This window comes from Cebidichthys violaceus, unplaced genomic scaffold (assembly GCF_023349555.1).
Source record: "Cebidichthys violaceus isolate CVI_PGR_0920_01 unplaced genomic scaffold, fCebVio1.0.p SCAF_17, whole genome shotgun sequence".
In the NCBI taxonomy this organism is placed as follows: Eukaryota; Metazoa; Chordata; class Actinopteri; order Perciformes; family Stichaeidae; genus Cebidichthys; species Cebidichthys violaceus.
Window position 1 is genome coordinate 5,199,748 of NW_027176340.1, and position 27,838 is coordinate 5,227,585.

Sequence of the window (27,838 nt, forward strand, 5' to 3'; positions counted from 1 at the left end):
TTTCTTTCTTGCTTGTTTTAATACACTCATGGGGGCCTCGGAGCTGTTCCTTTTTCCAGCCGTGCGTAATTTCATGCGCTGTTTAAAAAAAAATAATTTTGCGCACATACACCATGTATTACGGATTTGCTCCACACCCCCAGAAGGGCTTGCACGCTCCCGCACCCGCTTCTCTGCCGCCCTCTTCTGGCGCACAGGAGTTTAACTTCTGCTTTCATATAGACAATGTATTAATGTTCACCGCTCATTGGTAATCGATTCAAGGCTGAGCAGTGCGTGTACAGAGCCGCAGTCAGTCAGTGACATTGACACGTTAGTGGTGTTGTGGTGCTTTGGAAATCAGCTTCACATCTGATACAATACACAAAAGTGTTCACTATTGAATATGATCCTCTAATAAATATTTTGAAACAAAGAAATGCAATTCTGGAATAATAAATACAAACCTCTTACAATTTTGACACACATGGCCCGCAGTTGATATTGCAATTTACTGGTGCAAATTTCCAAATGAATGTCCAATTAAGAAAATTAAGAATGTATTGCATACAGCACCCTGATGCCTGAACAACTATTTCAATTAGCACTACTAAAATAAAGGCGTTAACTCCAAAATAGCAGCAGCCTTTCCTTTAATCCTAAAGGCAACTTTACATAACTGTGACAAAATGCCCAAATTCAATTACAGGAAACCTCAGACCATTGTGGGCCAGTAAGGATGTCTGTGTGGCAAATATATTGTGCTGATCTGAATATTTATGAATTAAAATGGTAATATGCCCTACTAAAACACAATATAAATAGACATTTTAAACATTATACCAGTCTAATCTCGAGGCTCTGTCTTACAGGAGCCCAAAGTCAAAGTCTAGATTGCATTGCCTTCAATATTTCAGCCAATTTTATGGATACATGGTGGACATTCATCCAAAATCAAACTATTGAACTTACAGCAAACCTTGGGTTTTATTCTAGTGTAGAAACACTTGGTTTCTTAGACTCGGGGGGGCTTACAAAGGCTTCATATGAATGGTTCTTTATCCAGGATGCACTGGAAAAAACTATACATTTGAATGTTTACGTTACAATATCAGTTTATCATGTCTGCAGTCTGCGCATTGATGGATGCAGGAGAAACCCATGAGCATAGTTTGTAGAAATGTATGGTAGTTTGCTGACACCTTGCGGTTAAAGTTAAGAACTACATGCTATATCTAGCTAGAGTGACAACTATTGAACAAATGATTCAACGAAGAGACTTGAACAAATATTAGCTTACATGTCCATAAAAACAGGAAGTGGTCACAGAAAACGCACTCTGCACTGCTTTAACTACAGCTAAGCAAATAAGACGAATAAGCGACGTTGTTCAGTTAATTTCTTACATGTTGCGCTTTAACCCGGTTTAGTAATTTTACGACGCTCCCACTTCCAACGACCTTTACCCCCTAGACGCCTGCAAGCTAGTTGCTTCTTTATAGCATGCAGCGGTTAACGACAGCAAGACTGTGCACACTGGGACAGAGTCACCTTATCAAAGACGTGCTCACTCAGTTGCCGAGGTTTGTGGCTCGTCGAAACATGTCGTCGTCTCAAACTAAAAGGCCGGTTTCCTTACTGGGAACTATGGCGTTCGGTGGACGAGCCGACGCCGAGCAGAGCTTGGACATGGTGAAGACTTTCCTGGACAGGGGACACAACCGGGTGGACACAGCCCTCATGTATATGGATGGAAAGTCGGAGACGTTTATAGGGGGCATGAATCTTCCTAAAACAGGTATATCAGAAGCACCCAAATTCGTGCGTTAACACTAACACCGAGCTTTTACTCATTAGGTGCTGGTTGGTTCCCCATGGCCCGGCTGGCAACAGCTTGGAATTATGGGTAGCAAAACTGGCCCAGACTCCCCTTTTCATCAACTAACGTTAACGAGCACAGGACAGTGTTTCATGACTTTTACAATATTTAAGACACGTGTTACCATTCTTATTTACTAGAGCAGTGGTGAAAAGTAACTAATTACATTTACTCAAGTAATGTTACTGTACTTAAGTACAATTTTGAGGTACTTCCTTTTCCCACTACTTTGATATTGCACGTTTTCCTGTTACTTTGCCGATTTAGATTATTAATAGAAAATACAATCAACAAATAAATCGATGATGTAATATTATAGGTGACGATACATCTTTATTGATTCCTGGAGTGAGATCCACGATTTATCAGCTGAAACGTTACATTGATGAACTCATTAATGCATCAATAATTCTAATCCAATATTATTCTGGATTAAGTTTGTTCTGCATGAGACCTTTTACTTTTGGTACTTTAAGTTTATTTTGACTGCTAATACTTTTACTTTTACTTGTACAATATGGGAATACTACTTTTACTTCAGTAAAACATATGATATAAGATAAGCTAGTTTTCATCTGCAGTCGCTTTCCACAATAAAACAACACTTCCACACACATCCCGTAAACGACATTTGACTTTGAATTCATTGTTTCTGTGTAACAGTAAGCATAGCGACCAAGGCCAACCCCTGGGACGGGAAGACGCTGAAGCCGGAGAGTGTGCGCTCTCAGCTGGAAACCTCCCTTCAGAGGCTGCAGACTGATTGTGTGGACCTTTTCTACCTCCATGCCCCGGACCACCAGAACCCAATCCAGGATACCCTTAGGGCCTGCAATGAACTCCACAAAGAGGCAAAGAGACCAGATACCTCATTCTCTATGACTTCTAATTTCAAACATTCTTGATAATGTTTCATTACATTTCTAATTCATTGTGAAACTATCACCCTCAGGGAAAATTCAAGGAGTTTGGTCTTTCAAACTATGCATCGTGGGAAGTGTCTGAAATTGCCAACATCTGTAGACACAACAACTGGATTGTTCCCTCTGTGTATCAGGTATTCTGGCACTTAAAACATTTTTTTTTTTATTTGCAATCATCAGTAAATGTATGTCCACGTTGCATTGCTCTATGTAAGTGCCTGTGATACATCTTTTGTGCAAATGTTTATCAAGAATTACAGTAGTTTTCATTACAGAGAGAAACTCAAGACCCAATGGATTTCCCATCTCAATTTCATCCCCCATGTTTCTTTCCTTGTTTAAAATACTTTCCCCTGAATTTAACCTCTTTGACTATTTTCTGTACCCTAACTTAGACTCTTGAACCTTTTACAGGGGATGTACAATGCCACCACAAGACAGGTAGAGACCGAGTTGCTGCCATGTCTGAGATACTACGGAATGAGATTCTACGCATACAATCCTCTAGCAGGTGCGTTTCTTCCGTCCTTGCCGTCACTATTTGAAAAGTAGATACTTATAGACTGTGATAAATGGTGCAGAAAAGATGAATCCTTCTGATTTTGGCGATCCCCTGAGTTTGACTCTGACCCCACCATGAGGTTGTCATTAGTGGTTTGAGGGAAACGTCTCAACAACTATACTTACTATTGGATTGCAATACAATTTGGTACAGACATCCATGTTGCCCTCAGGATTAATAGTAATCACTTTGGTGATCCTTTAACTTTTCATCCAGCAACATGTTAGCATACTGACATTAGCGTTTACTGTAGCTCAAAGCGTCACTGTGCCTTCGTCCAGCCTCACAGAGCCGTTACCACAACTGCAGTCTTCTTGAGTGAGTGACAATATTTGAGTGCATAAATAGGAGAATCTCAGATCATTTTAACTTGAATTCTGACATCACTCCTCCTCTGCAGGTGGCCTTCTGACAGGAAAGTACCACTACCAAGACAGAGATGGTTCCCAGCCTGCGGGACGATTCTTTGGTAACAACTGGGCTGCAGCATACAGGGACAGGTGAACCACCAGCCGTTTGCTTTTGAGATTTTTTTCCCAACCACTCGCTCATGCACATTGTCAACCGATGAAGCCTGCCCCCTTCTCTTCAGATACTGGAAGCAGAGTCAGTTTGAGGCAATAGACGTGGTACTGAAGGCCTTGGAGACGGCGTACGGCTCAGAGAAACCCTCGCTGACTTCTGCTGCCATGCGCTGGATGTACCACCACTCCCAACTTAAGGTACTTATTGCGAATTGATCACTGCAGTGGCATGAGATCATGTTTTGTCATCATCATCTCCATGTCGACGTGTCCTTCGGCAAGACACTTAACCCCGAACTGCTCCCGTAGGCTGTCCCTGCAGTGTATGAATGATTAGATAGTCCTGATGGGCATGCTACCTCGCATGGTAGCCCCTGTCATCAGTGTGTGAATGATGACATGTAGTGCTAAAGTGCTATACAAGTCCATTTATGTGAGATTAGGATTTTTATCTGTAGGGTTGAATGTAGATATCCTACTTTGCACAATATTTTATATTTTTTTACTTAAAGGAATTCAACTAAGTTAAAATGTTTTGTCATGCAGCAGCATTTACTCTAATTTAAACACTTGTCAGTTCTGTATTAATAATCAGTCGTTAAATAAACTAAGCATTTATGTTCCAACTGCACAAAGCCCACATTATTTAAGTATTCATAATCATTTGTTACGCAAACTTACTGGCTAATTGTAGAATTATAGGCAGTCATGATTTGTGCATATTAACCACTTGTTGATACCAAAATCCTGGCTCCTGTTTCGTCCGACAGTGCCTGGTCAGTTGTTGTATATTTAGCCTCAACACTACAGAGTCAAAGGCTGTATTTGGTGCTTACAGTAGCTGGAAAATGTTATACTATCCAACTATTTCAAATGAAACTTATGCGTCTTTGACTACAAAAAAAAATGTCTTCTGTTACAGGGGGATCTTGGTGATGGAGTCATCATTGGCATGTCAAGTATCGAGCAACTTCAGCAAAACCTGGCTGCTGCAGAGGAGGGTCCTCTAGATGAGCGAGTGGTCGCCTCCTTCAACGAGGCCTGGAATCTCGTAGCCCACGAGTGTCCAAACTACTTCCGCTAAAGAACCCAGATCTGCCGGTTCAATCAGATTTCACGTAACAAAAGAAATCTGCTGAAGATATTTCCACTTGCGTCCTAATTCCTGACATTTTTTATGAATGAATCAATTGGAGACCAGTAAATAATGTGAAAAGCACTTCATTGTTAATGTACAAATGTAAAAATGAAAACTTTCAAGATAATTTTTTCAGGGAAAATGAACCTTTTCTGCAGTCTGCCTTAATTACTGTTACATTAAAAATGAAAACAATTTTCTCAGAAACAAAGTGGGGTTTTTCCATTTAAAATGGGTTTAACACATGAAAATGTGCTCATCTGTTTTGGCTTAATGGAAAAATACTTGCATACAATACCAACATTGGTATACGTTTACCAAAACAAGTGGCATCCACATGATTACTGAACAACAACTCAGTCCAAAGCTATATTCATGGTGAAGGACAGAAGTTCATGTTTTGGGAGAGGAGGAGAGAAGACAGACTCCAGGGGCAGCACTGGCAGTCAGGGCGACTGGTTTCCACATCAATGTCCCTCTGCTGTTGAAGGCCGGCAAAAACTACTTCTGCCCTTGCAGATGTTTCATTCTGCATCTTCGTCGTCGCCGTCTTCCTCTTCATTATCCTGCATGGGCTCTACCTCACCAGCAACCTTCTCAAACTCGCCCGTTTCTGAGTTCCACATACATTTGATCTGCACCTTGAATTCTGCCATCTCGATGCCAAAGAGTTTCTACGGAGCCAATTTGAGAAGATCAGTCAGACGAATGCAACACAGTTCTGGACGTCACGGGCAAAATGTTGCGTCGTCAAACAGTCAAGAACTCACCAGAATACGAGCCTGCTCAGGAGTGAGCATGTCTCCCTCCTTACAGACCTCATGGTCCTTCAGCAGTGTCACCACGCCTTTAATAACACATGACACAAAATGAGATTATCACACATCCAACTAACTGATATGGAAAAAATTATTCCTGTTCAGAGTGCCAATGGTTATTGTTCAGAGAAGAAAGGGGTTTCACCCGTTGCACTCAAACATGTGGCTAATACTGGATGAGGCTAATACTAGCCAACGCCTGACAAAGCTAATTTCTCTGTGCTGTAGATATTTGTCCAAAACTATTAAAAACACTGTTGCAGTGGCTAACAGGTTCCCTCATTACAATGCATATGACGGATATATGAGCAAGAGGGTCAAAGTTCAAGGTGTAAAGTTATGACAAAGTAGTGTGCCTCAATTATATGCATACTGCATGCAACAGTATGTCCTTTGTAAGGGCAGCTGCAGTTTGTGTTAAAAGTTAAAAGACAAATCAGATCTGGAAAGCAGCCTGTATATTTGTGACCTTGTTTTTAAAATGTGGGTCTTCGGTTAGAAACATTGGGATTTAGTCAGAAAACACAAAGAAATTGACTTTTACATTGTTGGGATTTGTTGACAAAAGAGAACTGTAGACCAATGCCAGTCATAACCTGTTATTTTACCTTTCTTGAGCGCAGTAGGAAGTCCTAGTTGTCTCAACTGGGGCTCCATTGAGTGAGGAAACTGTTCAAGCGGCCCCTCATCCAGAGTTGTGTTCATCTGAGCACGGTTGCCTGACCGTGCATAATCCACCTCTTTGAAATGATCAAAATACCTGTGGATAGAGAACACCACTTAGTTAACTATTTAACAATATTTGGAAAATAACTGAAATTGTAGTGCATTAAGTGAAGCCCAACTTACTCTTGTACCTCATCCTTTGTTTTATTAGTGAATAGTACTCCCACTTCCCCTCGTAGATACTTGCTGACCTGCAGATTATCAAAAGATAGTTAAAAAATTCAGTCTTTGCAATAGAATATTACATTTCCTGGCTTATCACCACTTAAGATCGCACATACCTTGTGCAAATTATCTTTGTATTCGTCTGCTTCTCCTTTACCCAGGGCAACCACCATTACTTTATTTTTTCCGAAGAAGAATCTGTGGAGGATGAGAGTTAAGCATCTTTAATAAGACACGTATTAAATGCATATGAAACATTGTTTTAAATAAATAAATGAGCAGACATGTTACCTGCTGTGTTTCCATGCTGTCCTGATGTCTTTCAGTTTGTTATTCCTCATATTGGCTACAGAGAATACGAACAAGTTTCTGTACGTGTCCACACATTTCCGGAACTAAAAACACAAACAGATGGAGAATTTAAAGCGAAACATGTCAGCAGCTTCAGCTAACCCTGGTTAGCATAGCACACAGCTGTGGCAGGACACTCACCTCCTCGATTAACTTCTGTTTTGACTCCAGCCCTTTCTTGACCGTTTTCGTTAACGAAACTGAGGGGAAGATCGGGTGAAAAGCAGTCAATTAGCGATGAGTTTGAACAACATCAGCAAGCAGGTAGCTGTTACAACGCTCCATGTTGCTGTCTCCCCCAGAAGGATAAGCTAATGTTAGCTTGTTACTACCTAACTTACGCTACTTTTCAGTTGTCGAGCACAAATGTTACTTAAAATCAACCAGTTAAAAAGCTCAGCCGCTTAGCGAGTTTGTCCATGTTGTAATTTGAATTTCACTTACTTTTCTTGTCTCTCTTTGACTTCGGCATGGTTTCCTCTCACGATGCCAGAGCAGCAGACGCACACGTGAAGTAAAAGGACCCCAAATGTTTCGGTGTGGTGAAGCCGACCATGTGGTGCCTGACTACAAACATAAATGAAGAACTTGTAGTCAAAATGAATGCTGGTATGCATAAATTAACTACTGCTCCCAAAAAATAACATACAAGTCATGTCTAGGTCATGTTAGCTTCATTTATGTTCTTTATGTCTTTATTTTTAAACTGAGCCAACGCAATGAGTGCAGGGAGCATTACATCACTCTCAAAAATACAACGTTCTCAAATATCCTTGGAAAGGGATGACAGGTGTATTATGGGTCTGTCTGTAGGTCCTCTCTTCCATTTTGATGTCGCAGATTCACTTGGGTACATTTGCAAAATGTTGGCAGTCAGGAGTCTCAAGACATTTGGCCCTCTTGCCCTGTGAGTCGCTTAAGGATTGCATGAAGACCATCATTTAGATTTAAATGAAGATTTAAAAAAACTATAAAGGCCCACAGTATAATACCAAGGCCAGCTACATCAATGTACTTGATGTGCTTTATTAATGCATATGTGCAAAAGGCTGTACTGCAGCTTGCTTATATTTCTGAGAAAAGTGAGATGTATGTATACAGTGTATGACATGTAGATACACAGTCTATAGCCTAGATGCACTTATTTATATTTAAGTACACAAAATATAGCCTATCATGTGCAATATATAAACATAACATCTGAACAGCTGTATTGTTCAATACAAGGCAATTGAAATTTGTCTTTGAAGTAAAAACAGCACACAGGAGTGGACCAATAGCAGCCTGTACACACATATGAATATATTATTCCCTACAACATAAAGTTATGAAATAGATTATAGAATACACTTTAAAACAGGCTATTGCTATTATATAGTGAGTCCCTACATACATTTTGTATCTGTTATACAGCTTTTTTATTTTGAGAAATGATTCAGCTGTTAACTGTGGGCTCATAACAAGTTAGAAACCTAAATGCATGAATAATATATGTCCGACTATATGAATTTCAAATGCACTGCTGTTCCTCCGGGCTACTTTATCCTATTAACTATAGGCTTATGTTTATGCCCTCAGCCAGGAAGTGGTCCTCTCGTCGCTGTCAGTGCGCGAGAGAAACGCGCGAGAGAAAAACGGGGAGGGAGGTGGGAGGGACTGGTGTTGGTGAGAGTGCCGAGTTTAGCACTTTGCAACATGATCCGCGCACACCACGGAGAGGCCGGGCTCTGCGGTCCTGCGTCCTGCCATCCCACCGCACCGCATGGAGAGACTGGATAGAGCCATCGGGCAATGACAAAGAAAGAAGGTGGACCATCTACATCTGACGGCCGACTATATGAACCCGCTCAGCATCAGCAGCGACTGACAAAGCAAAGGCAAAGTCAGAGATGAGGGTGACGGGAAGTCCTGCCGGTGCTTATTGCGGTCTGCGTCAAACCTCTCGCTCCTTCAGAAGATAATGCCCTCGGTGCCTCCTAAAGGACTTTCTGGGTTTATTATTTACCTGCTGCAGTGGTCCATGTCAGTACCTCGGGGTAAACATCCATCAGGGACAGTGATGGTCACCCCGTCTCCAGCCTCTCAGTCACTCTCAGCATCTGCATTGTGAGGAGAAACTCGTCCTGTGGGAGTGGGCTTGCGGAGCAATATGCACAGATAAAAAAAACAACATATTTTCTTGTTGTTGCATAAAAACGAGACAGAGCCATAATTGGATTAACGGGTGTTGTTGTTGTTGTTTGCCAACATGAACTCTCTGTTTTTCTCCGACTCTCCGCCCGGGCCGGTCGGCAACGTCCCGACCGGGTCGGGCGCGGTGACCAGCGCCCTGCGAAACGACCTGGGCTCCAACATCCATGTGCTGAAAACCCTCAACCTGCGGTTCCGCTGCTTCCTTGCCAAAGTCCACGAGCTGGAGAGGAGAAACAAACTGCTGGAGTGCCAGCTGCAGCAAGCTCTGCTGAAAACGCAGTACCGACACCTATACGCCCGGGAAGTTGCAGTGCAGACGGACGGTCCCGATTCGCGATTGCCGGGAACCATCTGGAGTTTCACCCACGTCCGGAGGCAAGGGGAGCGCTTTGAGACCCTGCGCGGGCCCGGGGTGTCGTGGTCGCATCCGGACGGAGTTGGGGTCCAAATAGACACCATCACCCCAGAGCTGAGGGCTCTGTATAACGTGTTGGCCAAAGTCAAGCGGGAGAGAGACGAGTATAGGAGAAAGTGAGTAAAGGCTGATGTTAAACTAGTGTGCATGTGTTGATACTTTCTCCACAAAGCTGGCAATTTATGTCAGTCTTTATGCCTGGATTCATCCTAATTTACTTGAATATATATACATCGATCTTTTACAGGGGAGTAGCAAGGAATGAAAGGTCCTGACATAATGTTGCTGTGGGCCCCCTATTCATATCTGGGCCCTTATCTTCACGGCCCTCATAGGAGCTTCACAAAAATAAGAATGAAAGTGAAAATCAGTGCAAAATATAGACTATCATGGACGCACGTTAAGCCTGTGGGATTACAGGAATAGTCAAGTCATTTCTCGTCAAGCCTACATCATAGTCCACACAGCAGTCACGCAATTGCCAGAAGTGCAAGGGTTGACTAATTGAAGATGTAACGTTTATAAGCTGAGACGTTGCTCTAACGTGGTGCTACATTAAATCAAGACATATAATCAATATTGCTCTTTAGGCTCGTTTTTTTTTTGCAGGTTAAATTGTTCACATTAGAGCTGAAAAGATAAGTTGACTGACAGAAAATAAATCAGCGACTATTCTGATAATCAATGTTTTTTTAAAGTCTTTTTTTTTTTTTTTTAAACAAAAATGTTCTCCAATGTGATGATTCACTGCTTTTCACTGGTTCATCTTTGGGTTGATGGACTGTTGTTGGGACAAATACCATGGGGGTCATGTCAAGACGTCTCCTTGGGCTGAAGGGAAGCTGGGCATTTTTCACAGATTATGACATTTTATAGACCAAACAATTAATTAAACGGTCAATTATGTTGCAGAATCGATCAACTCTCAGAAAGATATCTGAGTAGGTTGAGAGATTCAAGATGCTTTCATCTACCAATCACCAATCCCGATGTGACTTCTTACTTCTCAGTGTGACTTTTGGCTTCCCATGTGGGTGTGGTTCTCCAGTGTCACCAGACTCTCATCTGACAGTATAGTGGGCAGATGACAGACATCACAGAGATGGAGTTACACTTGAGGTAGTATTTCCCCTGAAGGATGTCAGAACTGAGCTCAGCATTTAAAAAAAAAAAAGATGTTTATTGTGAATTGAACTGATGCTGTTTCTCACAGTCTTCTGAGGAAATTCCTTTGCTTGGCTCAGTCTCCTCCAATTGTTCTTCTTTAGACACATTAATTGTGTTTCCTTGATTACTGACTGCAGCGTCCCCGGCTGACCCACGTCACTGCTGGCCTGCTTGGCTTGGCTACTGGGGGGGGGGGGGGGGGGGGGGGGCATGCCAAGAACCACCTGCCTCTGTTTTGCAGCCATGATTCAAGCTGAGAGGCATTTTAACAGGCCGCTGTCTGCCCGGTGGGGTCGGCGATGACGAAGGCCGACTTCCCTGTGAATGCACTGACTCAGTGACACAGAATGTGTGCGCTCTCCCACTCCTCTGGATATCCTGTCCAGTCATTCTCTGTAACACTAGCATATCCTTTTTAGTGCATTTCTGCTTGAGAAGATGGACGGCAGCGTCTGGGAAGTCAGCCAAATTAAAAACTGCTGCACCCGAAGTCAAACATTTTGGATCTCCTTTGGCAAAAATGGGAGCTGCTCACTTTATAAGTCATTGAAACAGCAGTCTCAGTTGCTTTTCAATTTGGGTTCTAGCAAAATACAAAAAGCTAAAGCACTTTGCACATTCACTCATGAAACCTGTATTATGCCTCAAAATAGTGGCCGTTGAGTTGTTGGTAGACTGGCTTTCTACACGTTTTATTCATTGGCATAGGTATTTTGGATGATATGTGTGTTTACATTTATCTACAATGACACCCACAAGTAATAACGTGTCAAACATGTTCTTTATATTCACTTTACGTCCTGAGAAGTGAGGAACAAGACAAATGTTTAGCCTCTTTTTATCGCCCAGTAATCATGATAAGCAATCTCTTTCCTTTCCTTCTCTGCTCTGAGCTTAATAATGACATCCCCGCTGAGGTAACCTCCCAGTTGTTTTCTCTCCGTTTTCCATTTTAAACCCTCTTTACTACAGTCACGTTTCAGCATTCAATCCCCGAGCCTTTTCTGTTCTGTGCTCTTTGTGTTCAGCCATTCCTTCGCCCTTCACTCCACCCCACTACAGCCCCTCCACCCTTCCTCTCCTCTCTGTATCATACAGACTGCTTTGTAAGGTATCCTTGATCCCGACGGACCCCCCCCCCCCCCCGTGCTACCACACTACCCCGGTGATTTATTAAAGCTTTACGAGCGTAGACACACACAAGGAGATGGATGTCCAGCTGGTCCATATCTGTTTTGGTCACTTGTATTCATACCACATTTTACAGTACGCCTCTTTTGATCAAGACACTTATATCTGAACGGTGTGATTGGTCATTCGTTGTTTTTTTGTACGTATTCACTTATGAAGTTTTAAGGCTGCTTGAAAAGGCTAAAATATAACAGAAGAAGGATAATAAAGAGGCTCAATATGGACTATAAATGTGAAAGAACAGGAGCCAGGATGACAAAACTCATGACATGAATAGCATTAAAGGAAAAAAAAATACAATGCCCTAACCCTTCAATATAAACAAGCGTAAAAGCAACATACTAGTGTCATTTAAGAAGGTACTTAAGAACTGATCTGTGTGTCAACTTTTATTAAATTCTAACCTCAGACAAAAGTTCCAAAATCCTATTTGAGTACCTTTTACAGATTTTTGGATTTGGTTACGGTGTTTTTTTGTAACTGATTATATTGTCACAAAATAGTTCAAAGGTCCGAGCATGCTGTTGATTTCCATTCATATATTTCCTCGTCTATCTTCAGGTAATAGCAGTTTTTTTCTGAGCAGAAAAGTGAATCTCCCCAAAAACTTTTATGGACCCTCATAATATCAGATACTCTCTATTATACAACATCCTTTTGGTAAGAGAACACTCTTGTTCTTTCACAGCTACTGGATGTATTTGTGGAACCACAAAAAGCTCGTTAAACGTTTTAGTCCACCATCTTAATTAATTTATCAAATTTTTTTCACCATCAAATGCGAACGTGTGCTAATCACACACACCTACACACCTACAGTCCCTCTCTGTGTCTCTCACACGTACACGTACAATTGTCCAAGCATAGACCGCATAAATCAGCTTATATGAGTTTCCACTCAGTGCCACAGTGTCTGGACTGTGGGGTCACATACCTCTCACACTGACAAACGACCGAGCAAAGGTAAACGGGTAAGGTCGATGCCCGTGCCCTCATCGACACTGTTTTTATCTCTTTGTTTTGCATCACTGTGAAATGTAGCGCTTGGGGGTTACTGAGTCTCTGCCAGTAATTGCCACTAGCGTGCGATTGTGCTCAAAATGCGGTGAAAACAGGACGAACATATTTGACAGTCAAAAACAAATACGTCAAGTAAGATAGAAACTGTGTTCTGCCTGTGACAGCTACCTTTCTGTCGCCAACAAGGCAAAGTGCACATTTGTTTAGTATTTACATGTTATGCTGTTGGTGCAGAGATATTGCAGCTTTATCTATTATGCAGATGACTGCACAGACTCAAGTTATACTGTACTTGTGTATGAATAAAGGTAATGTTAGTTATTTGCTTATTCCAAAGAACACAGATCATGGGATACTATTGACTAGTTTACATGCATTTCTGGGGAATAGAGGTGCTGTGGGGAGGCAGCTATGGAGATGATGATTTCACAGGCAAAAAGAAAGAGATGCAGACAGCAGGGTGATTCACATTATTATACAATTTTTAAGGTGCAATGCAGTGTTTTAGATAGGCTAGTGCTATAGGACACATCAGCTATAAGCTCGGCCTCAGTTGAGACTTGAACCAGAGACCAGTGCTGTGGCCTCTCCTAATTGGTTGTTTATTCCGTCAGTGAATGGAGGCCAAACAACTGTCCTGCTAGATCACAATGTGGGCGAAACAGGACGTATAGAGAAAAGTCTCTGGGCCTCTTGGGCATGTTCTTCCTGCATGAATAATTCACGTACAGCTGAATTTAGCTGTGTGTGGATCAATACAGTGAGGATTCACAAAGATGCTTTTCCTTAGGCTTTGATCTCTCTTCCTGTGATTAAGAGAAGTGAAAGGCAGATCTGAGCATGTCTTTTGAACGTAAGATTCAGGGTTGTTAGTACTAAAGAAGTGACTAATTACAGGGCGAGGTAGACTTTGATTCCGAAGCTGAAGGCAGCATTGTGTTTCAAACATATCATATTTCCCCACAAAGAGTGACGCACTGATGAGCTCTTCAGCCTGTCTATGTCTGTCTAGTGGTGACCTGCTCTGCGAATAATCCAGGCCGTTTATTCAGGAGAGGGATTTTCTCTAAGCCGTCACCTAGCACAGAGGCTCCAACCTTCAGCCAGCCCTGCACCATATCCTGGCACGCAGCCGCCTCACTGAACTGGGCCTCTCGAAGTGGGAGACTCCCTGCTGCTGAGATACAGAGAGAGAGAGAGAGAGAGAGAAAGAGAGAGAGAGAGAGAGACAGAGAGAGAGAGCTCAGTTCACTAAAACCATTGAGCTCAGGATTAGCGCCTATATTGTTTCTCTCTTACTCCCTCTTCCTGTCTGTGTTTGCTTAAGCTCACGACATGCCTTTGCAGTCTCTGGTATTGTAGGTCATCTCTGTTGTTTAGACAAAGTATTCATTTTTTAGATAGCATCATCGTTACAAACCTGGATTGTTGCAAGTGGAAACATTTAAGGATATGTCTTATTCCTCTGTGCCATAGACCTCCACTGTTGTCCAAGAACGTTAAGGAGCCGTTTTTTCATTACGGTGAACATGGGCACCGTAGTTTATTTTAGGTGAATCCCACACTCCCTGTCCTGCTGCCGTAAAGAGCAGTGGTTACCACCGTGGGGGCCAGGAAGGGTCAAGGGGTGGCAAGATAAATCAGAGGTTTCGTAAGGTGATTAATGAGTTAGGAGCAAAAACAAATTAAAATCACATGTCTGCAATTAATTCTGGCTTTACGGAAATATTTGTCTTTTTTTTCTTGTGAAATAGTAACTGGATGTGTAGGTGTTGTTTGCCAATAAAACATTACAAGTCAAGTCAAGTTGAGGACAAATGCACCAGAGCACCAAATGTGTATTAATCCACGGCTGAAAATAGTCCCCAACAAATGCACTAATTACCTCTTTTTGAGTAACGTTTGCTAAAAACTACAGTGCCCTGCTGCTTCAGTAAAATATTGAGGGTTATTTTTATTCGAAATCTATACATTTTTGACATGATTTGAGGGTTTTAAATTTTTCAGAAAACCAGAAAATCTGGGTGATACCATGATGGTAGTGTGTTTCCCCTTCTGCTTCGTTGCGCCTTTGTTCTCTATGTATATATGCTGTGCTGTGCAGCCGTGGTTGATTATTCATGGGTATCGATACAGCTGAGAGCAGTGGCGCGTTGCCATATTTAAAAGTGCAGGAATGTACCTGTCTTTTATAAGCACTGACTGCGTAGGGAAGAGTGCGCTGTACTGTAGATTTGGTTGGTGGATTGTTTTGGTAAAGCGCTCTTACGCCTTGCTGCAGTTATGGCCTGAGGCAAAGCAGGAGATGTACAGTTGGATAGGTCAAAGTAAATTTCACTCCCTAGTCCATAATCGTAATCCTTATTTACACAGTTATATCGTAACCATTCTGTTCAGACCTGCTCAGTTTGAATAGCTTTTGCACCTTTTCTTGAGGCCTGGATGTGCTGGCGCAGCATCCTGACTTAATAACCGTTGTATTTCAAAAGCTTATTCCAGAGGAAATGGTGTTTTGCCAGGCACCTTAAAAACACACACACACACACACACACACACACACACACAAACACACACACACACACATACATCACTGAGTAATATATAATGTCGTACATGCGCCAGATGGAGAGATTGCGAGTGTCTTGACATGGTCTTAAATCTACCTCTGTGTTCTTGTGTACTCGACCTCAAGGTAGACCAGATGTGTTTCTCTTCAGAGCTCCTTTGGAAATCTTAATGTAGTGAAAGTGCTTTAACCTCCCGTGGCAGCGTTTTCATTACGGCTCTTACAGAAGCGAAACATGTTTTTATGTTGAAGGCACAATCTGTAAATCTATATACTGTATAAACAAAGTTGCTGTGCGGACACATGATTGCAGCTTACCGGTAGCCAACGTTACCAAAATTATGAACAGGTCTTTTTAAACACACACTAACATGTTTTAAATGTTTTCTGATACTGAGAGGTTTGTTTATCTCACTAACAACATACGGAATGCCTATATTTCATCTATATGTGAAAAAGTCACCTACATATATAATTGATATAGGTAAACATTTACAGATTGCGTCTTTTCAAATTTGTATCACACACACACATTGCATTGTCTGCATCGGTTTGGGCCTTCTTATTGGAAGCTGAGAAACGTATCGTTCCCTCTCCTCTCCCTACTACCCAGTGACTGCTCCAGTAATGTCATGACATTGTGTTCCTCGAGAACAGCATCATCCTTACAGCTGACAGTTTGCAGTTAAAGTCAACAGGAAAAACATAATCAATTGTCCACCTCAACCATACTTTTTGGTGTGAGGTGGTAAATTACCTGTTGGTCTGAAGGTGTTTGTGTCGACAAGTTGTGCAGTTAAGCTTGCGTCATGTGAAATAGAAAGTGAACGTTTATTTAGACTGCAACAGTCTTATTGTCTTGATTAAATCTGTATGAATACAAAAAAACAAATCACAATTTCCCAAAGTGCAAGGTGCCGTTTTCAGATGTCCTGTTTTGTCCAACCAACAGTCCAGAACTCAAATATATTCAATTCACATCATCATAAAAGAGCAAATATACAGCAAATGTGCACAGTTTGAGTGGCTGGCCCATGAGACTTTGATGACTCAAATGAATCGCCTAGCTGATTAATTGCCTGTAATTGGCTGTGATTCAGGAGGAAAAGTGGGTCCAATCCGTGAATCGCAGGGTTGGTTCCCTGAACTCTGAAGGACAGTGTCTTACATGGTAGCTCACTGCTCAGTGTTGTGAGTGTGTATGAATGGTGGATGAGAGCCACATTGTAAAGCACCTGGGATAAAGGCACTATATAAAGTCTATTCACCAAAAACAAATTCAGTCTAAACATGCGGGGGATGCTATGAAACTGGATTTGGCCTCCAGGTCGGTAGTTTCGGTTCGCTGTACGAGATTAATTGAAACATAATTGTGGTCAAGAAAACAGATTTCCTCTGAATAGAGCGGTTGCAGTTTTATAGTGACTGCTGGGGGTTCATCCTACAGGTGTGTGTACCCAGAGGTACAAAAGACATTTGACTAGCTTGTGATGTCAATAGCTCCATTATGTCTCACATAATTTGACTGACCACACCCTGACTGTTGAGGATTTGTGCCAGAAGTGAACATCTTCATCTTCCTTTCTTTTCTAATGTCACTCCCAGTGCAGCTCCACCCTGACATGGCCCGGGCATGCCGGCTGTTGTTTGCGCTCTTTTTCTTGTGCACTTACAAGGAATCTCACAAATCCATGTCACTATTTGTCAACCAGAACAACCGACTCAAAACCCCTGCATTGTAGGTTTATTAAGAACTCGTTAGTGACGTGTTATGTCTGTAGTGTTTATGTGCAGTTAAATGTCTTATACTTGTACCGTATGTCGAGTCAACAGCCAGAGGCTCAGAGCTGTTATGATGGCACTAAAATGTGGAACGCAATAAATTAAATCAGTGGGAAAATAACGACTCAACAGCACAGTTGTGTGCTTTGTAGGATGTGGGGTGGGGTCCGTTTGCAGAGAAGACTGCAGGAAAAACAGATTTTCTGTCACAACGCTTTCTCACCACCCCACCCTCCACCGCTGCAGACGACATTAATAAACCATGGGTGAAAATACAGTTTTTCCTTGTGAAAAAACAAAGCAATATTATCAATAAAAAATTGAATGAGTCACAAAATTGTTATAAAAACTCACTTTCCTGGTGTCAGTCATTCTTAGTTAATAAGAAACCCTTTTTGACAGAAAATCTTTTGACCAGCAAAGACATTTAACTGTCATCTATTATAAACCTTAACAAACCATTAAGTGTTTCTTGCTTTCACAGGCAGCCAACACCTTTGCATGTCCATACAAAGATTTTCAGGCTGAACTTAGACCCATTAGTCTGAAACTGGCGGTAATTACATGTGAACAATACCAATGTGTTTGTGTCTCATCAAAAGGATTTACAGTTAACCTTAGATCAACATCCCTCAGGCCAGAAAAAAAAATAAGGCTAGGACAGGCTTTGTGAGTTAAGCAATTAGATAATGCAGGTGCACAGGGAAGTCAAGTCAAGCTCACACCCATATTGTTGGAAAAAGTCAGTGTAGCAATGTTGTGGTGCCCGGTACGGACGGAGGATTAGACATGCTACAACATTGGCTTCCAATTATCTGTCAATCCATCAGTTTTAAGGGAGTATCCACTGGCGTTGCACCAAACCCTCTATTCAGATTGATGTTTTGATCAGCGTAAGAAAGAGTTTGTTATAGTCTTATTCCAAAGTACGTCAGGGCCCTATTTTCTTTTTTGATGTTGTGTTGTTGTGTTGCAGCTAGTTGACGTTGCAAAAGAGTTTATTCTGTCTGAACTTGCTTCTCAGAGTTCCTGCAGAGTTGAAATGTTCCATCTAGCGAGGATTTACAGTAGATTACACACAATGTTATGTTTTAGACTGTTAAAGACGCATGAAGATACTCTGACTCAAATGAAGCATAAAGTAACTTCATCCCAAAGTGCACACAAACACACTGCTGTTGCAAGAACTTTAATTGAGAGACATAAGTCTGGTTTAACACAGAGAATATTCATCAAACTTGCAGATTACATTTCCCAGTGCATACAACCTCTCATCCTCAGTGTTAATGCTATTTCATCCAATCTGTTCCACACATGCATTACATCCCAGGATTTGAGTGCGTACCAACTGATAGTGCTGCTGGAAAATGTACCAACTTGTCTAAAGATAATTTCATTATTTGTCAATTAACTTCCTCAGATGAAAACAATAATTGCCAGTTTATGTAATAATGCAAGTTAATGCAATACTGTGACTCTGCATGTACATTTGCATAGCAGAAGGCAACCAAAGTTATTATATCAATGCAAATAGTATAAATACATGCATGCACATGGACACATACATACACACACAGTTATCCATACACATATGTTCACTGGATATGTATTCTTAAATGCACAAATTACATATATCTCATTTAGAGTGCATTCATTGCATTGCATTTCATTGCTTTTCCCTTTGAACAAACGCGATCCACTCGGTGGAAACACACACGCAGCTTCAGGACACTTTTGTTGAACATCTTCATTAACATAGATAACCTTGTATTTATACACCAGACACTCTAATAGGATTACACTTACTGCATTGATGAGTCGATTTTATTGCTGTTTAAGCTAAAAGGAAATTACTTTGCTGGGGTCATTGTGCACACAAGACAAACAGGACAAAGTTAAACACATCATACACAAAAATAAATTACTAAAATGATTAAATGATATTAGAAAATATGTATGAATTTATGTGCCAGCAGTTTGCCATTCACAAGTTCGAGGAAGGTTTTCCCAGATTTGAATGAAAGCTGTGTGTTTCCTCCCTGAAGGTAAGATACGCTGTGAGAGATGTTTCTAACAACTTCAGATAAAGGCAAGGTTTGATAAAGATAGAGAGAGATGGGAGGGAATGACCAGTTATATAGTTCTCACTGTAGTCACATTTCACAACCAGAAGGTCCGAAGTTGATCTTCGACCAGCCTGGTTTATTGGGAAAGACGTAAGACAACAGGTTCTTGGGAATTTCAGTTTTAACAGCCAATTATTTCACTGAATTATTCCATTTACTTAAATATACTGTATCTTTAAAAGTAACACATTGTTGATCCCCTGACTTTTCCTCTAGCGCCACCATAAGGTTGACTTTTTATTGAAATATCTTAACAACTATTGCATTGATTGCCATACAATTTGGTACACATATTCATGATCCCCAGAGGATGGAACTTTGATCCCCTGATGTTTCACCTAGCGCCATCATCAGATCAAAATTTGTGTTTGTCTAATTCTTTGTTTCATGACAAGAAAAAAAACAATTGCTGAACCAATGAAATTCAGCTGTACTTGGTGTTTAGTGCTAGTCGACAAATGTCAGCATGCTAAACTAAGGTGATAAACAGTATACCAAAAAGCAAACATCAACAGGCTAGCATTATCAACGCGGACATGTTAGCACGCTGACATTAGCATTTAGCTCAAAGCACAGCAGGGCCGCAGCTTCACAGAGCTGCTAGCATGTAAAAATGTAATTTAAATCAACTTTTATTGTCATACATGTACACAATACAGCACACAGTGAAATGTAGCTTTTGTATTTAACCCAACATAGTATTAGGAGCAGTTGGCAGCAACTATAGAGCACCTGAGGAGCAGTTTGGGGGTCCGGTGCCTTGCTCAAAGGAGCCTCGGCAGCATCCAGGAGGCAAACTGGCCTACTTGGTCCATGCAGCTCCCAAAGGGCCAGTGGTAATGGTGGCTTGGGAAAATGACTGCGGTCACTTAGCAACACCGACATTCCTCCCGCTCGGCCTGGTGGTGTCTGTGTCCTGTCTGGGTTAGCAGAGCTATATTTAAGTCTGGCCAAGCCTGTAGAACGTAAAGCAGAGGGAATCAACCGTCAGTGAGCGATGATCCTGCCCGACATCTCTGTGCGCAGTTTACATGATTTAACGGAATTAATCTGCATTCACTTTCGAGGGCACGGTTTCCATGGACACAAGATGGCTTGAGAAAATGGGGTGATAGAGTACAAATGTGTGTGTGTGTGTGTGTGTGTGTGTGTGTGTGTGTGTGTGTGTGTGTGTGTGTGGTTGTGGTTGTGGTTGTGTTGTCGATATGGATTGAGGTCAGGGAGGGAGGTTGAGCAGAGCATTGAAATGAGCTTTGACATTGGTGCGTTGTCTCGTCAGCAGAGACCCTGGAGCAGCCGGACGGTGGGCTCCTGAGATGCTTTACCGATCCATTTGATAATACTGCATCATTAGCATGCCACACATGTGTCTCTGTGTAGTCTGGGGAGGCTATAGTTTACAGAGCATCATGACATTCAATCAATGACCTGCTATAGTCATACCTCCCCCCTTTTCTGTCTCTCGGGAGTGCCTTACTATTTCACATCTCTGTGCCACAAATGCTTCTTCCCATCACGCTCCTCCTATTTGCCCATGATTATAGGAAGAATCTGCCCTGAAAGTAAAATATGGCCCTGGCTTGTCCGCTCTATAATTTGCAAATATACTGCGTGGTGGGGGATGCTGGTGTCATGGTGAAGACATTATATAGGCACCTATAGGGATCCATGGGAGGAATCGCATGCCTCTGGACTCTCAGATGTGATTTGTCAAAGCTGTCAGAGGCATCATTTCATGCGAGCAGCTGAGCTGAATGGGTGTTTGTCCTGCATGTAGCCAGATGTATTGATCCTTTAATCTGTTATCATATAACACTTCCTGCTTCACTATTGCCTGCCCTCATGAGAATGAATTGTAATGGCCGTATTAAAATCTCTCTGTTTCGATTCTATTTTACAGAGCTTGCTTCAGAAAAGGCACATTACGATTAGCGTCAACTAAAAAAGAAAAAGAAAAAACACGAGGTGTAAGTAGGCTGAGCGCTAGCAGTATTTTAAGGAGTACTCAATATTGTTGTGATTTGATAATATGACTATAGTATTTCGTATTGCTAACAAAGACGGCATGTGATAATTAGTTAGTTACCGCCAGTAATCCATATTTACTGGCTAAACACATTCCCATATGCCCTTATATGCCTAGACTTATACAACACAGATTTATTTATAAATGAAAAAGACATTATTTTTTAACCTTTTACAATATTAGTACAATAATAATAACAAAAATCGAAATTTGACCATATTTAATCAGAAGGGGTGTAGTCATAAGATGCATGTTTAAGGTCTAATCTACTCTGATACATGGGATCAGATTTTGAGCTTGTTATTTGATGTCTGGTTACTGAGAATGTCCACCGAGTGAGTTTCACTCTCAAGTACATCGCACAGTTTAAACAGGGTGTTGTCTGACTTCAATTTCACTGTGCAATGAGCAACATAGGCTTTGTGGAATGATACGTAACCACACCTCAGTGTTTCCCCTGTGCTCCTTTTGGTATTTACTGCCTATTCCATGCTCCTTTGGTATTTACCGCCTGTTGCGTAACAGATCTTTGGAATTTGGAATCAGTTAAACATTTGATCATTAAAATAATGAATCATTTGATAGTTACCTCCAAGACATTTTTTTCTTCATTTTTAATTTCGGCAGAGATAAATCAGCCTTCCAGATTAAATCATTGTGGGTGCTATAAAAATAATATAATAATAATAAAAACAAGCGCAGGAACTTTGGAGTAACAGATTTGGATGTGTGCATGCGGTGTCCTCCCGCACAGTGATGAGAAAACATTGAGGCAGCTTGCATGCCAACTCTCAGACATACCACACAAGGCAGGGAGTGTTAGTTGGCAGGCGCTGCAGGAATGCTTTTGCTCAATAGACAAAAATCATATGAGAAAATGTTTGATGTGAGACACTTTTTTCTTTTCCTGCAGTGACGCACCACAGTATCCTCTTAAATCGCCATTTTTCATAAATCATGGAATTTGGAGTTGATATGGGAATTGTTCTGCTTTGTTTTTTACTTCTTCATTAATTTACAAAATCACAAAGGGTGCACATTGTTTGTATCTCTGGGAGGCCACTTATCGCCATAGAACGAAACGGATATCCTCCAGATTGTGCCTTTATTTTCTACTGTAGTTAATCATTCATTACTAGTTTAGGAAAACAAATATTACATGTTGATCATTAGATAACAGGGGCTTATAATTTAGTATAAGATAGTATCTTTATGTGGCTCTAGAAAAAAATAATTCAATTTTTGCTTCGCTTACAATCTATTTTTGTTTATTTTTGTCTCCCAAAAATGGAAAAGAAGCCATTCAATTTAGGCTTTGCAGGAATAACTAACAACATCTTTAACACCGCACAGTTAGTGAGATTACAGAGGACGGTTCTAGGGGCAAACAGAAGTCTATGAGTTGACACAGGCTCCAACCCTCCTGCTGCCTATGTCCTTGTAAGGAGACTCCGGGTGTGTTCGTTTGACTGAGTCACACTAAAGGTACAAGAAAACCAGAACCACAGTTATGGCAGACAGGCCAGATCAAATAGTTTTGCTATGCGCTCGTGTCATCTCTGTTTGGATAAGCCATTTTTTTTATCTGGATGCTTGAAAACAGTCGGTGGTTTTCCATTAGACTTTTATGGACTGCTGAATTGTAGCTGCTCCAAGTAATGTGGAAGCACTTGCTGCTTATTTCTGTCAATGACTCCATTACCTTTGATAGATGACACAAACGGCCTCGACACATTGTTGACACAGGGAGGCTTTCCCTCCATCGGTAGGTCGATTTAATCATGTTGTCCAGTTATCACCCTGCTGTATTGAAGGAAAGGACGTGGCGGTTTCTTCAGGAAGTGACAACACAAGTGATGCGGAGGATGTGATGCAGTTGTGAACCCCAACAACCTTAGCCAGAGTCCTGCAGCAGACAATCGGCGTGTTATAGACACAGTAAAGCAGCTCTGCCAGCATTTTCAGAACAAGGCTTTAATCACAGTGCTGATGGCATGCCCTGCCGAGGAATACTTCTCCGAAATTAGACAGTGTACATTCAGTGGGTCCTGAATGGAAACAAGGCTGTGTTCTGTTGAGAAAGGGAATATCTAGTGACGCATGCTGTGATACCTCAGTGACTCCTGGCTGTGTTTGTGACCCTCCATGGTAAAGACTACAGTGATGTCCCAGAATGCAGTAGTGGTCATCAGATTTCAGCTTTCTGCCTTACAGTAAACATATATGGTCAGGCATGCGCTAATTACAGTACGGTACAAAACTACACACGCACACAGAACACCCCTCTCATTTTGTCCTCCGCTGTCGTCGTCCATGTGGCCCACAGTGGCTCATCCTCCCACGAGTGTCTGTAATCGTGCGGTTACTTCTTATTACTAAACGAGTTCCTTATCCATTCTGAACCTCAAACTCTCTTTTGGGAAGCGTCCGTGACTCAGCATGCCTTCTGTCTCACATACAAATGAACAGGATGTGTGTGTGTGTATCAGGAGGAGCGTTCTGTGCCTTGCGTGCAATACATACTGCAAAGCAAATAAAGCGGCTCCTAATTTAGTTTTTACATAGCGTCCATGGCGAAGATGAGTGATATGAAGTGTCAGGAGAGAGGGGAAAGAGAACTGTGTTGCTAATAATAGCCTGTGCAGACTATGGGGGGGGGGGGGGTGTCTGGCACTATATTTTTAGGCACGCTAGCTGTATGGCTGTGGGGATGGTTTGTTGGTTGCCGGTCGGTCGGTTCACCACTTTTATCCAGACTGAAATATCTCAACAACTATTGGATTGATTGCCGTGACATCTGGTTCACACATTCGTGTCCCCCTCATGAATGTGTAAACCAAATGTCACACATTCACTTTTGTGACATTCATGCTACGCATGCATTGCTGAAACATTAAACCATGATGGTCAACATAGTAAACATTTAACCTCCAGAGCATTTTAGCATTGTCATTGTGACATTAGCTTTTAGCTCAAAGCACTGCTGTATGGCTGTAGACTCTTGGGTCATCTTATTGCTTACGAATTGACTAAAGCGATAATATGAGCTGCTTATTTTAATGTGACTTATCTGCCCAACTGGCAACTATGATGTGCTTCACAATTCAATCTATTAGAATTACTTCGAATGACTTTCGGTAGTACGTAAACTCTATCTGTGAAGGTTTATCTCAATGGCATGACTAAAAATGATGCTTTGAATTGTCGTCTTATAACTCACACCTGAGACTTCATTAGGAAAGAAGCAGATAGCATGAAGGTATTCAGGCTGCAGCAGAGATACTCCACCCTTTTTTTGGGTGTGTTAAACCTCTACAGTCACATTGTCATTATCACATTCTCATGAGCAATGTTGTGTTTGGAGAAGGACGGAACTCCATTCTCTCTATAGTTTGTATTGAGGCAGTGGGATTGCAAAGATGACTGCACAAAGAAGGAAGTAGACAAAAGATTGAAAATAGGGGGGAAAGTGGGTGTGAACCCACACTGTCAAGGGCATTTTGTAATCAGAGATGGGAGTATTATCCCCCACAAAAGTGCCATTAACCTGTCTACTGGCCCTCAGGAGACCGATCCCAGCAGTAACTGACCCACCTCTGTGCTCTGTGTTGCAGATGGGAGGAGGAGCTGTCCAAGCGAGAGCAGCTGGAGTTCACGGTGGAATCCATGCAGCAGGTTGGGAAACATGAAGAAGAGAATATAATCCACTAACATGCACATCTGTTTGAAGTCTTGCCAAAGGCCATTTGCCACATGCAGACAAGGAGCACAAATACGATCAAAGGATAAAGTGTATGCGTACATTTTCAAAACTGCAACTGCAGCACGAGCATACGCATTTATACATAGCTCTGGTCTTCTTGGTGTTGTATTCTGTGTGCACTCAGCAGATCTCGACGAGAAGCAGCAGGAGGATATGTGTCAGATTAGAAAAACTATATTACAAACCCATCAGGAGGAGTCTGTTGGCCTAGATATAGATATAAACGTAAAAAATATCACCAGCAGTCTACCATTATATTCCTGTTCGTAGCAGGCAGAGGGAATAGATGTTGAGGCAAAATCAATTTAGAGTGTTACACCTTGAGGCTGTATCATAAAACATACACCACCCCAGCTGGAGTGAGTACCTCATCTGGTCGGCATCTTTCCGTCTGTTTTTGTGCAAATTGATCAGTGACAGCATGTGTGTTTGTCTTGGATTCTGGGTCAGCAAACCCCCAGATACAGAGGTGGAGTGCCATCCCATGGGGGCTTTAACCTTTTAGAGTGCACAGGCAGTGTGCATGGGAGGGATGGAAATCTGTTCAGAGATAGTAAATTCAGTGCAAACAGCCATTTATTGTTAAGGGCTCAGAGCCAAAAGACTGTTACCGTGTGCTGACAAAAAGTGGCACTCCTCTAATGACGCAATGAAGTCAATAGAGTTAGTCGTCCTTTCAGTCTTTGTAAAAGTCAGTCTTCAAACTGCTAAGCACATGTTTACTAGTTAGATTGGATAGCCATACATTTGGTGGGAAATGATGTGAATACGAGAGTTTATTTTGCAAGCTCCCTAAAGAAAACTCACATGACTTGATAAGTAGGTTTATGGTAATATTTATGAGACCAAAAGTGAAGCCGGAGCATGAATGTGATAGGACAGGTGGGAGTGGGACCAGTTTAGTGTTTTAAAGAGTTTTTGTTTTTTAGAGTTTTGTGAATTTAGTCGATAAGTAGAGTCCAGATGTTTTGAAAGACAGGATTTCAAGCTGATGCTTAGAAGAAAATGTTGACATCGATTCCACTCTCGTGCCCGTACGGTAAATATGGAGTTGTAGCTAGCAGCCAATTAGCTTGCTTAGCATAAAGACTGGAAGCAACAGCCAGCTTGCCTCTGTCAAATGGAAATGATATTCACCTACCAGCACCTGTCTAACAAATCTAGCTAGCACACATCTGCCTGTAAAAACCCAACATGACTATTTTCCAATTTGTTTGCTTTTTTGTACAAATTAAACCAAAAAGAAATAATGTGTCAATCGGTGATCTTTAGAGGTGCTGGTAGACATATTTTGTTACCTTCAGAGTTCAGACAGAGCCACACAAGCTGCTTCCTCCTGTTCCAGCGTTATGCTAAACTAAGCGGCTGCTGGCTGTGGTTTCATGTTTACCTGAGGCATGAATGTGGCTATCGCTATCGCTCATCACATCTAACGCTAACGCTCCACGAGTAAGAGAATACTATTATTATTTCCCAAAATGTTGAACTATTCAGTAGTATTCTCTTGTCCCTTATTCCCCAAAACCTTCCACTAGGATTCTACATGGTTACCTTCCCTTACATACCGAAACACCTTCAGTATCACCAAATGCTTTTGAGGCTCATATTTGCATTATCTCAGTTATGTCAACATAAAAAGGTTGGTAAAGTATGATCTCTGGGTACTGATTATAAAAAGCTAAACAGTAACCAATATGAAAATGTAACAGTTTAAAGGCTTTATTTGATTAGAAGGGCTTTATCTGTATGCAAGTCTTTTATCTACCCAAATGACAGTTATAAATGTTTTATATAAAGATTTATTGACTTATTGAACTTTATTTTACAAGTTCATAGTGGTTTAGCATAGTATCTGTGTTGCTATGTGCCTTATTTTAATTCCTTCACTGTGGCGTCCTCTCAGAGCGCCCAGGAGTCGACCGAGGTCCAGGATGAGCTGAGCGAGAAGGTGGACAGACTGAAGGCTGAACTTGTGGTCTTCAAGAGTCTGATGAGTGATGTAAGTATTTATTCAGTGCCAGAGTGACATGTCTGACAAAGCTTTTACACCATATGTGCTTTGTTAACTCCCAACACTCAAAGCAATCATGTTAAGCGTTCTAACAGCAGTGTTTGAAGGAGGTACAATTGTTTTCCTGGACATTACTAAGCGTCATTCTGAGAAAGGCTATTCATACAGGTCTAGATAATAAAACTAAACACACACCCTTCCTTCCTTCTTTATTTGGGAAGGATAAATAATCCCAGAAAGCCTCCAAGACAAGCATTCATTGAGAACAGCTGTAGATCAAGAGCACTTCCTGTTCTGTATAGGAGTGTATTGTTCTCTGGCAGGTCTGCTCAAGAGTGATATACAGATATAATATACTGCAATGGGTCCAGTCACTGCTTGTGCTTACTCAGGGATAAATAAAGTCGGATGTTGTTTTTGTTTTTTGGAAAGCTTTGTTGTGTATCCTGCTTCTCTTGTCTTTTGGCATCTGTACACTGTAGATTTTTCATAATATTTTCTGTGCTTGACTTG

General features: G+C 41.5%; 3 protein-coding genes across 7 annotated transcripts in view; 2 read left to right on the top strand and 1 right to left on the bottom strand.

Moving 5' to 3' along the window:
- Positions 1-1,335: 1,335 nt before the first annotated feature.
- akr7a3 (aldo-keto reductase family 7, member A3 (aflatoxin aldehyde reductase)) lies at positions 1,336-5,216 on the top strand. The gene is made up of 7 exons (XM_068712289.1): positions 1,336-1,777; positions 2,522-2,709; positions 2,811-2,915; positions 3,196-3,292; positions 3,744-3,843; positions 3,936-4,065; positions 4,790-5,216. Exons 1-7 carry the CDS (start codon positions 1,483-1,485, stop codon positions 4,949-4,951), a joined length of 1,077 nt encoding a protein of 358 aa, XP_068568390.1. The 5' UTR covers positions 1,336-1,482; the 3' UTR covers positions 4,952-5,216.
- mrto4 (MRT4 homolog, ribosome maturation factor) lies at positions 5,073-7,585 on the bottom strand. The gene is made up of 8 exons (XM_068712290.1): positions 7,510-7,585; positions 7,207-7,265; positions 7,006-7,109; positions 6,831-6,912; positions 6,673-6,740; positions 6,432-6,583; positions 5,776-5,852; positions 5,073-5,679 (listed from the first exon to the last, which is right to left on the bottom strand). Exons 1-8 carry the CDS (start codon positions 7,535-7,537, stop codon positions 5,530-5,532), a joined length of 720 nt encoding a protein of 239 aa, XP_068568391.1. The 5' UTR covers positions 7,538-7,585; the 3' UTR covers positions 5,073-5,529.
- Positions 7,586-8,764: 1,179 nt separating this feature from the next.
- iffo2b (intermediate filament family orphan 2b) overlaps positions 8,765-27,838 on the top strand; it is a 26,092-nt gene continuing 7,018 nt past the window's right edge. For all 5 annotated transcript variants that reach the window (XM_068712291.1, XM_068712294.1, XM_068712292.1 and 2 more), the window contains exons 1-3: positions 8,765-9,789; positions 25,166-25,226; positions 27,218-27,313. In XM_068712291.1, the coding sequence (XP_068568392.1) occupies positions 9,314-9,789; positions 25,166-25,226; positions 27,218-27,313 (633 nt within the window). In that variant the 5' untranslated portion in view covers positions 8,765-9,313. The remainder of the gene's footprint in view (positions 9,790-25,165; positions 25,227-27,217; positions 27,314-27,838) is intronic.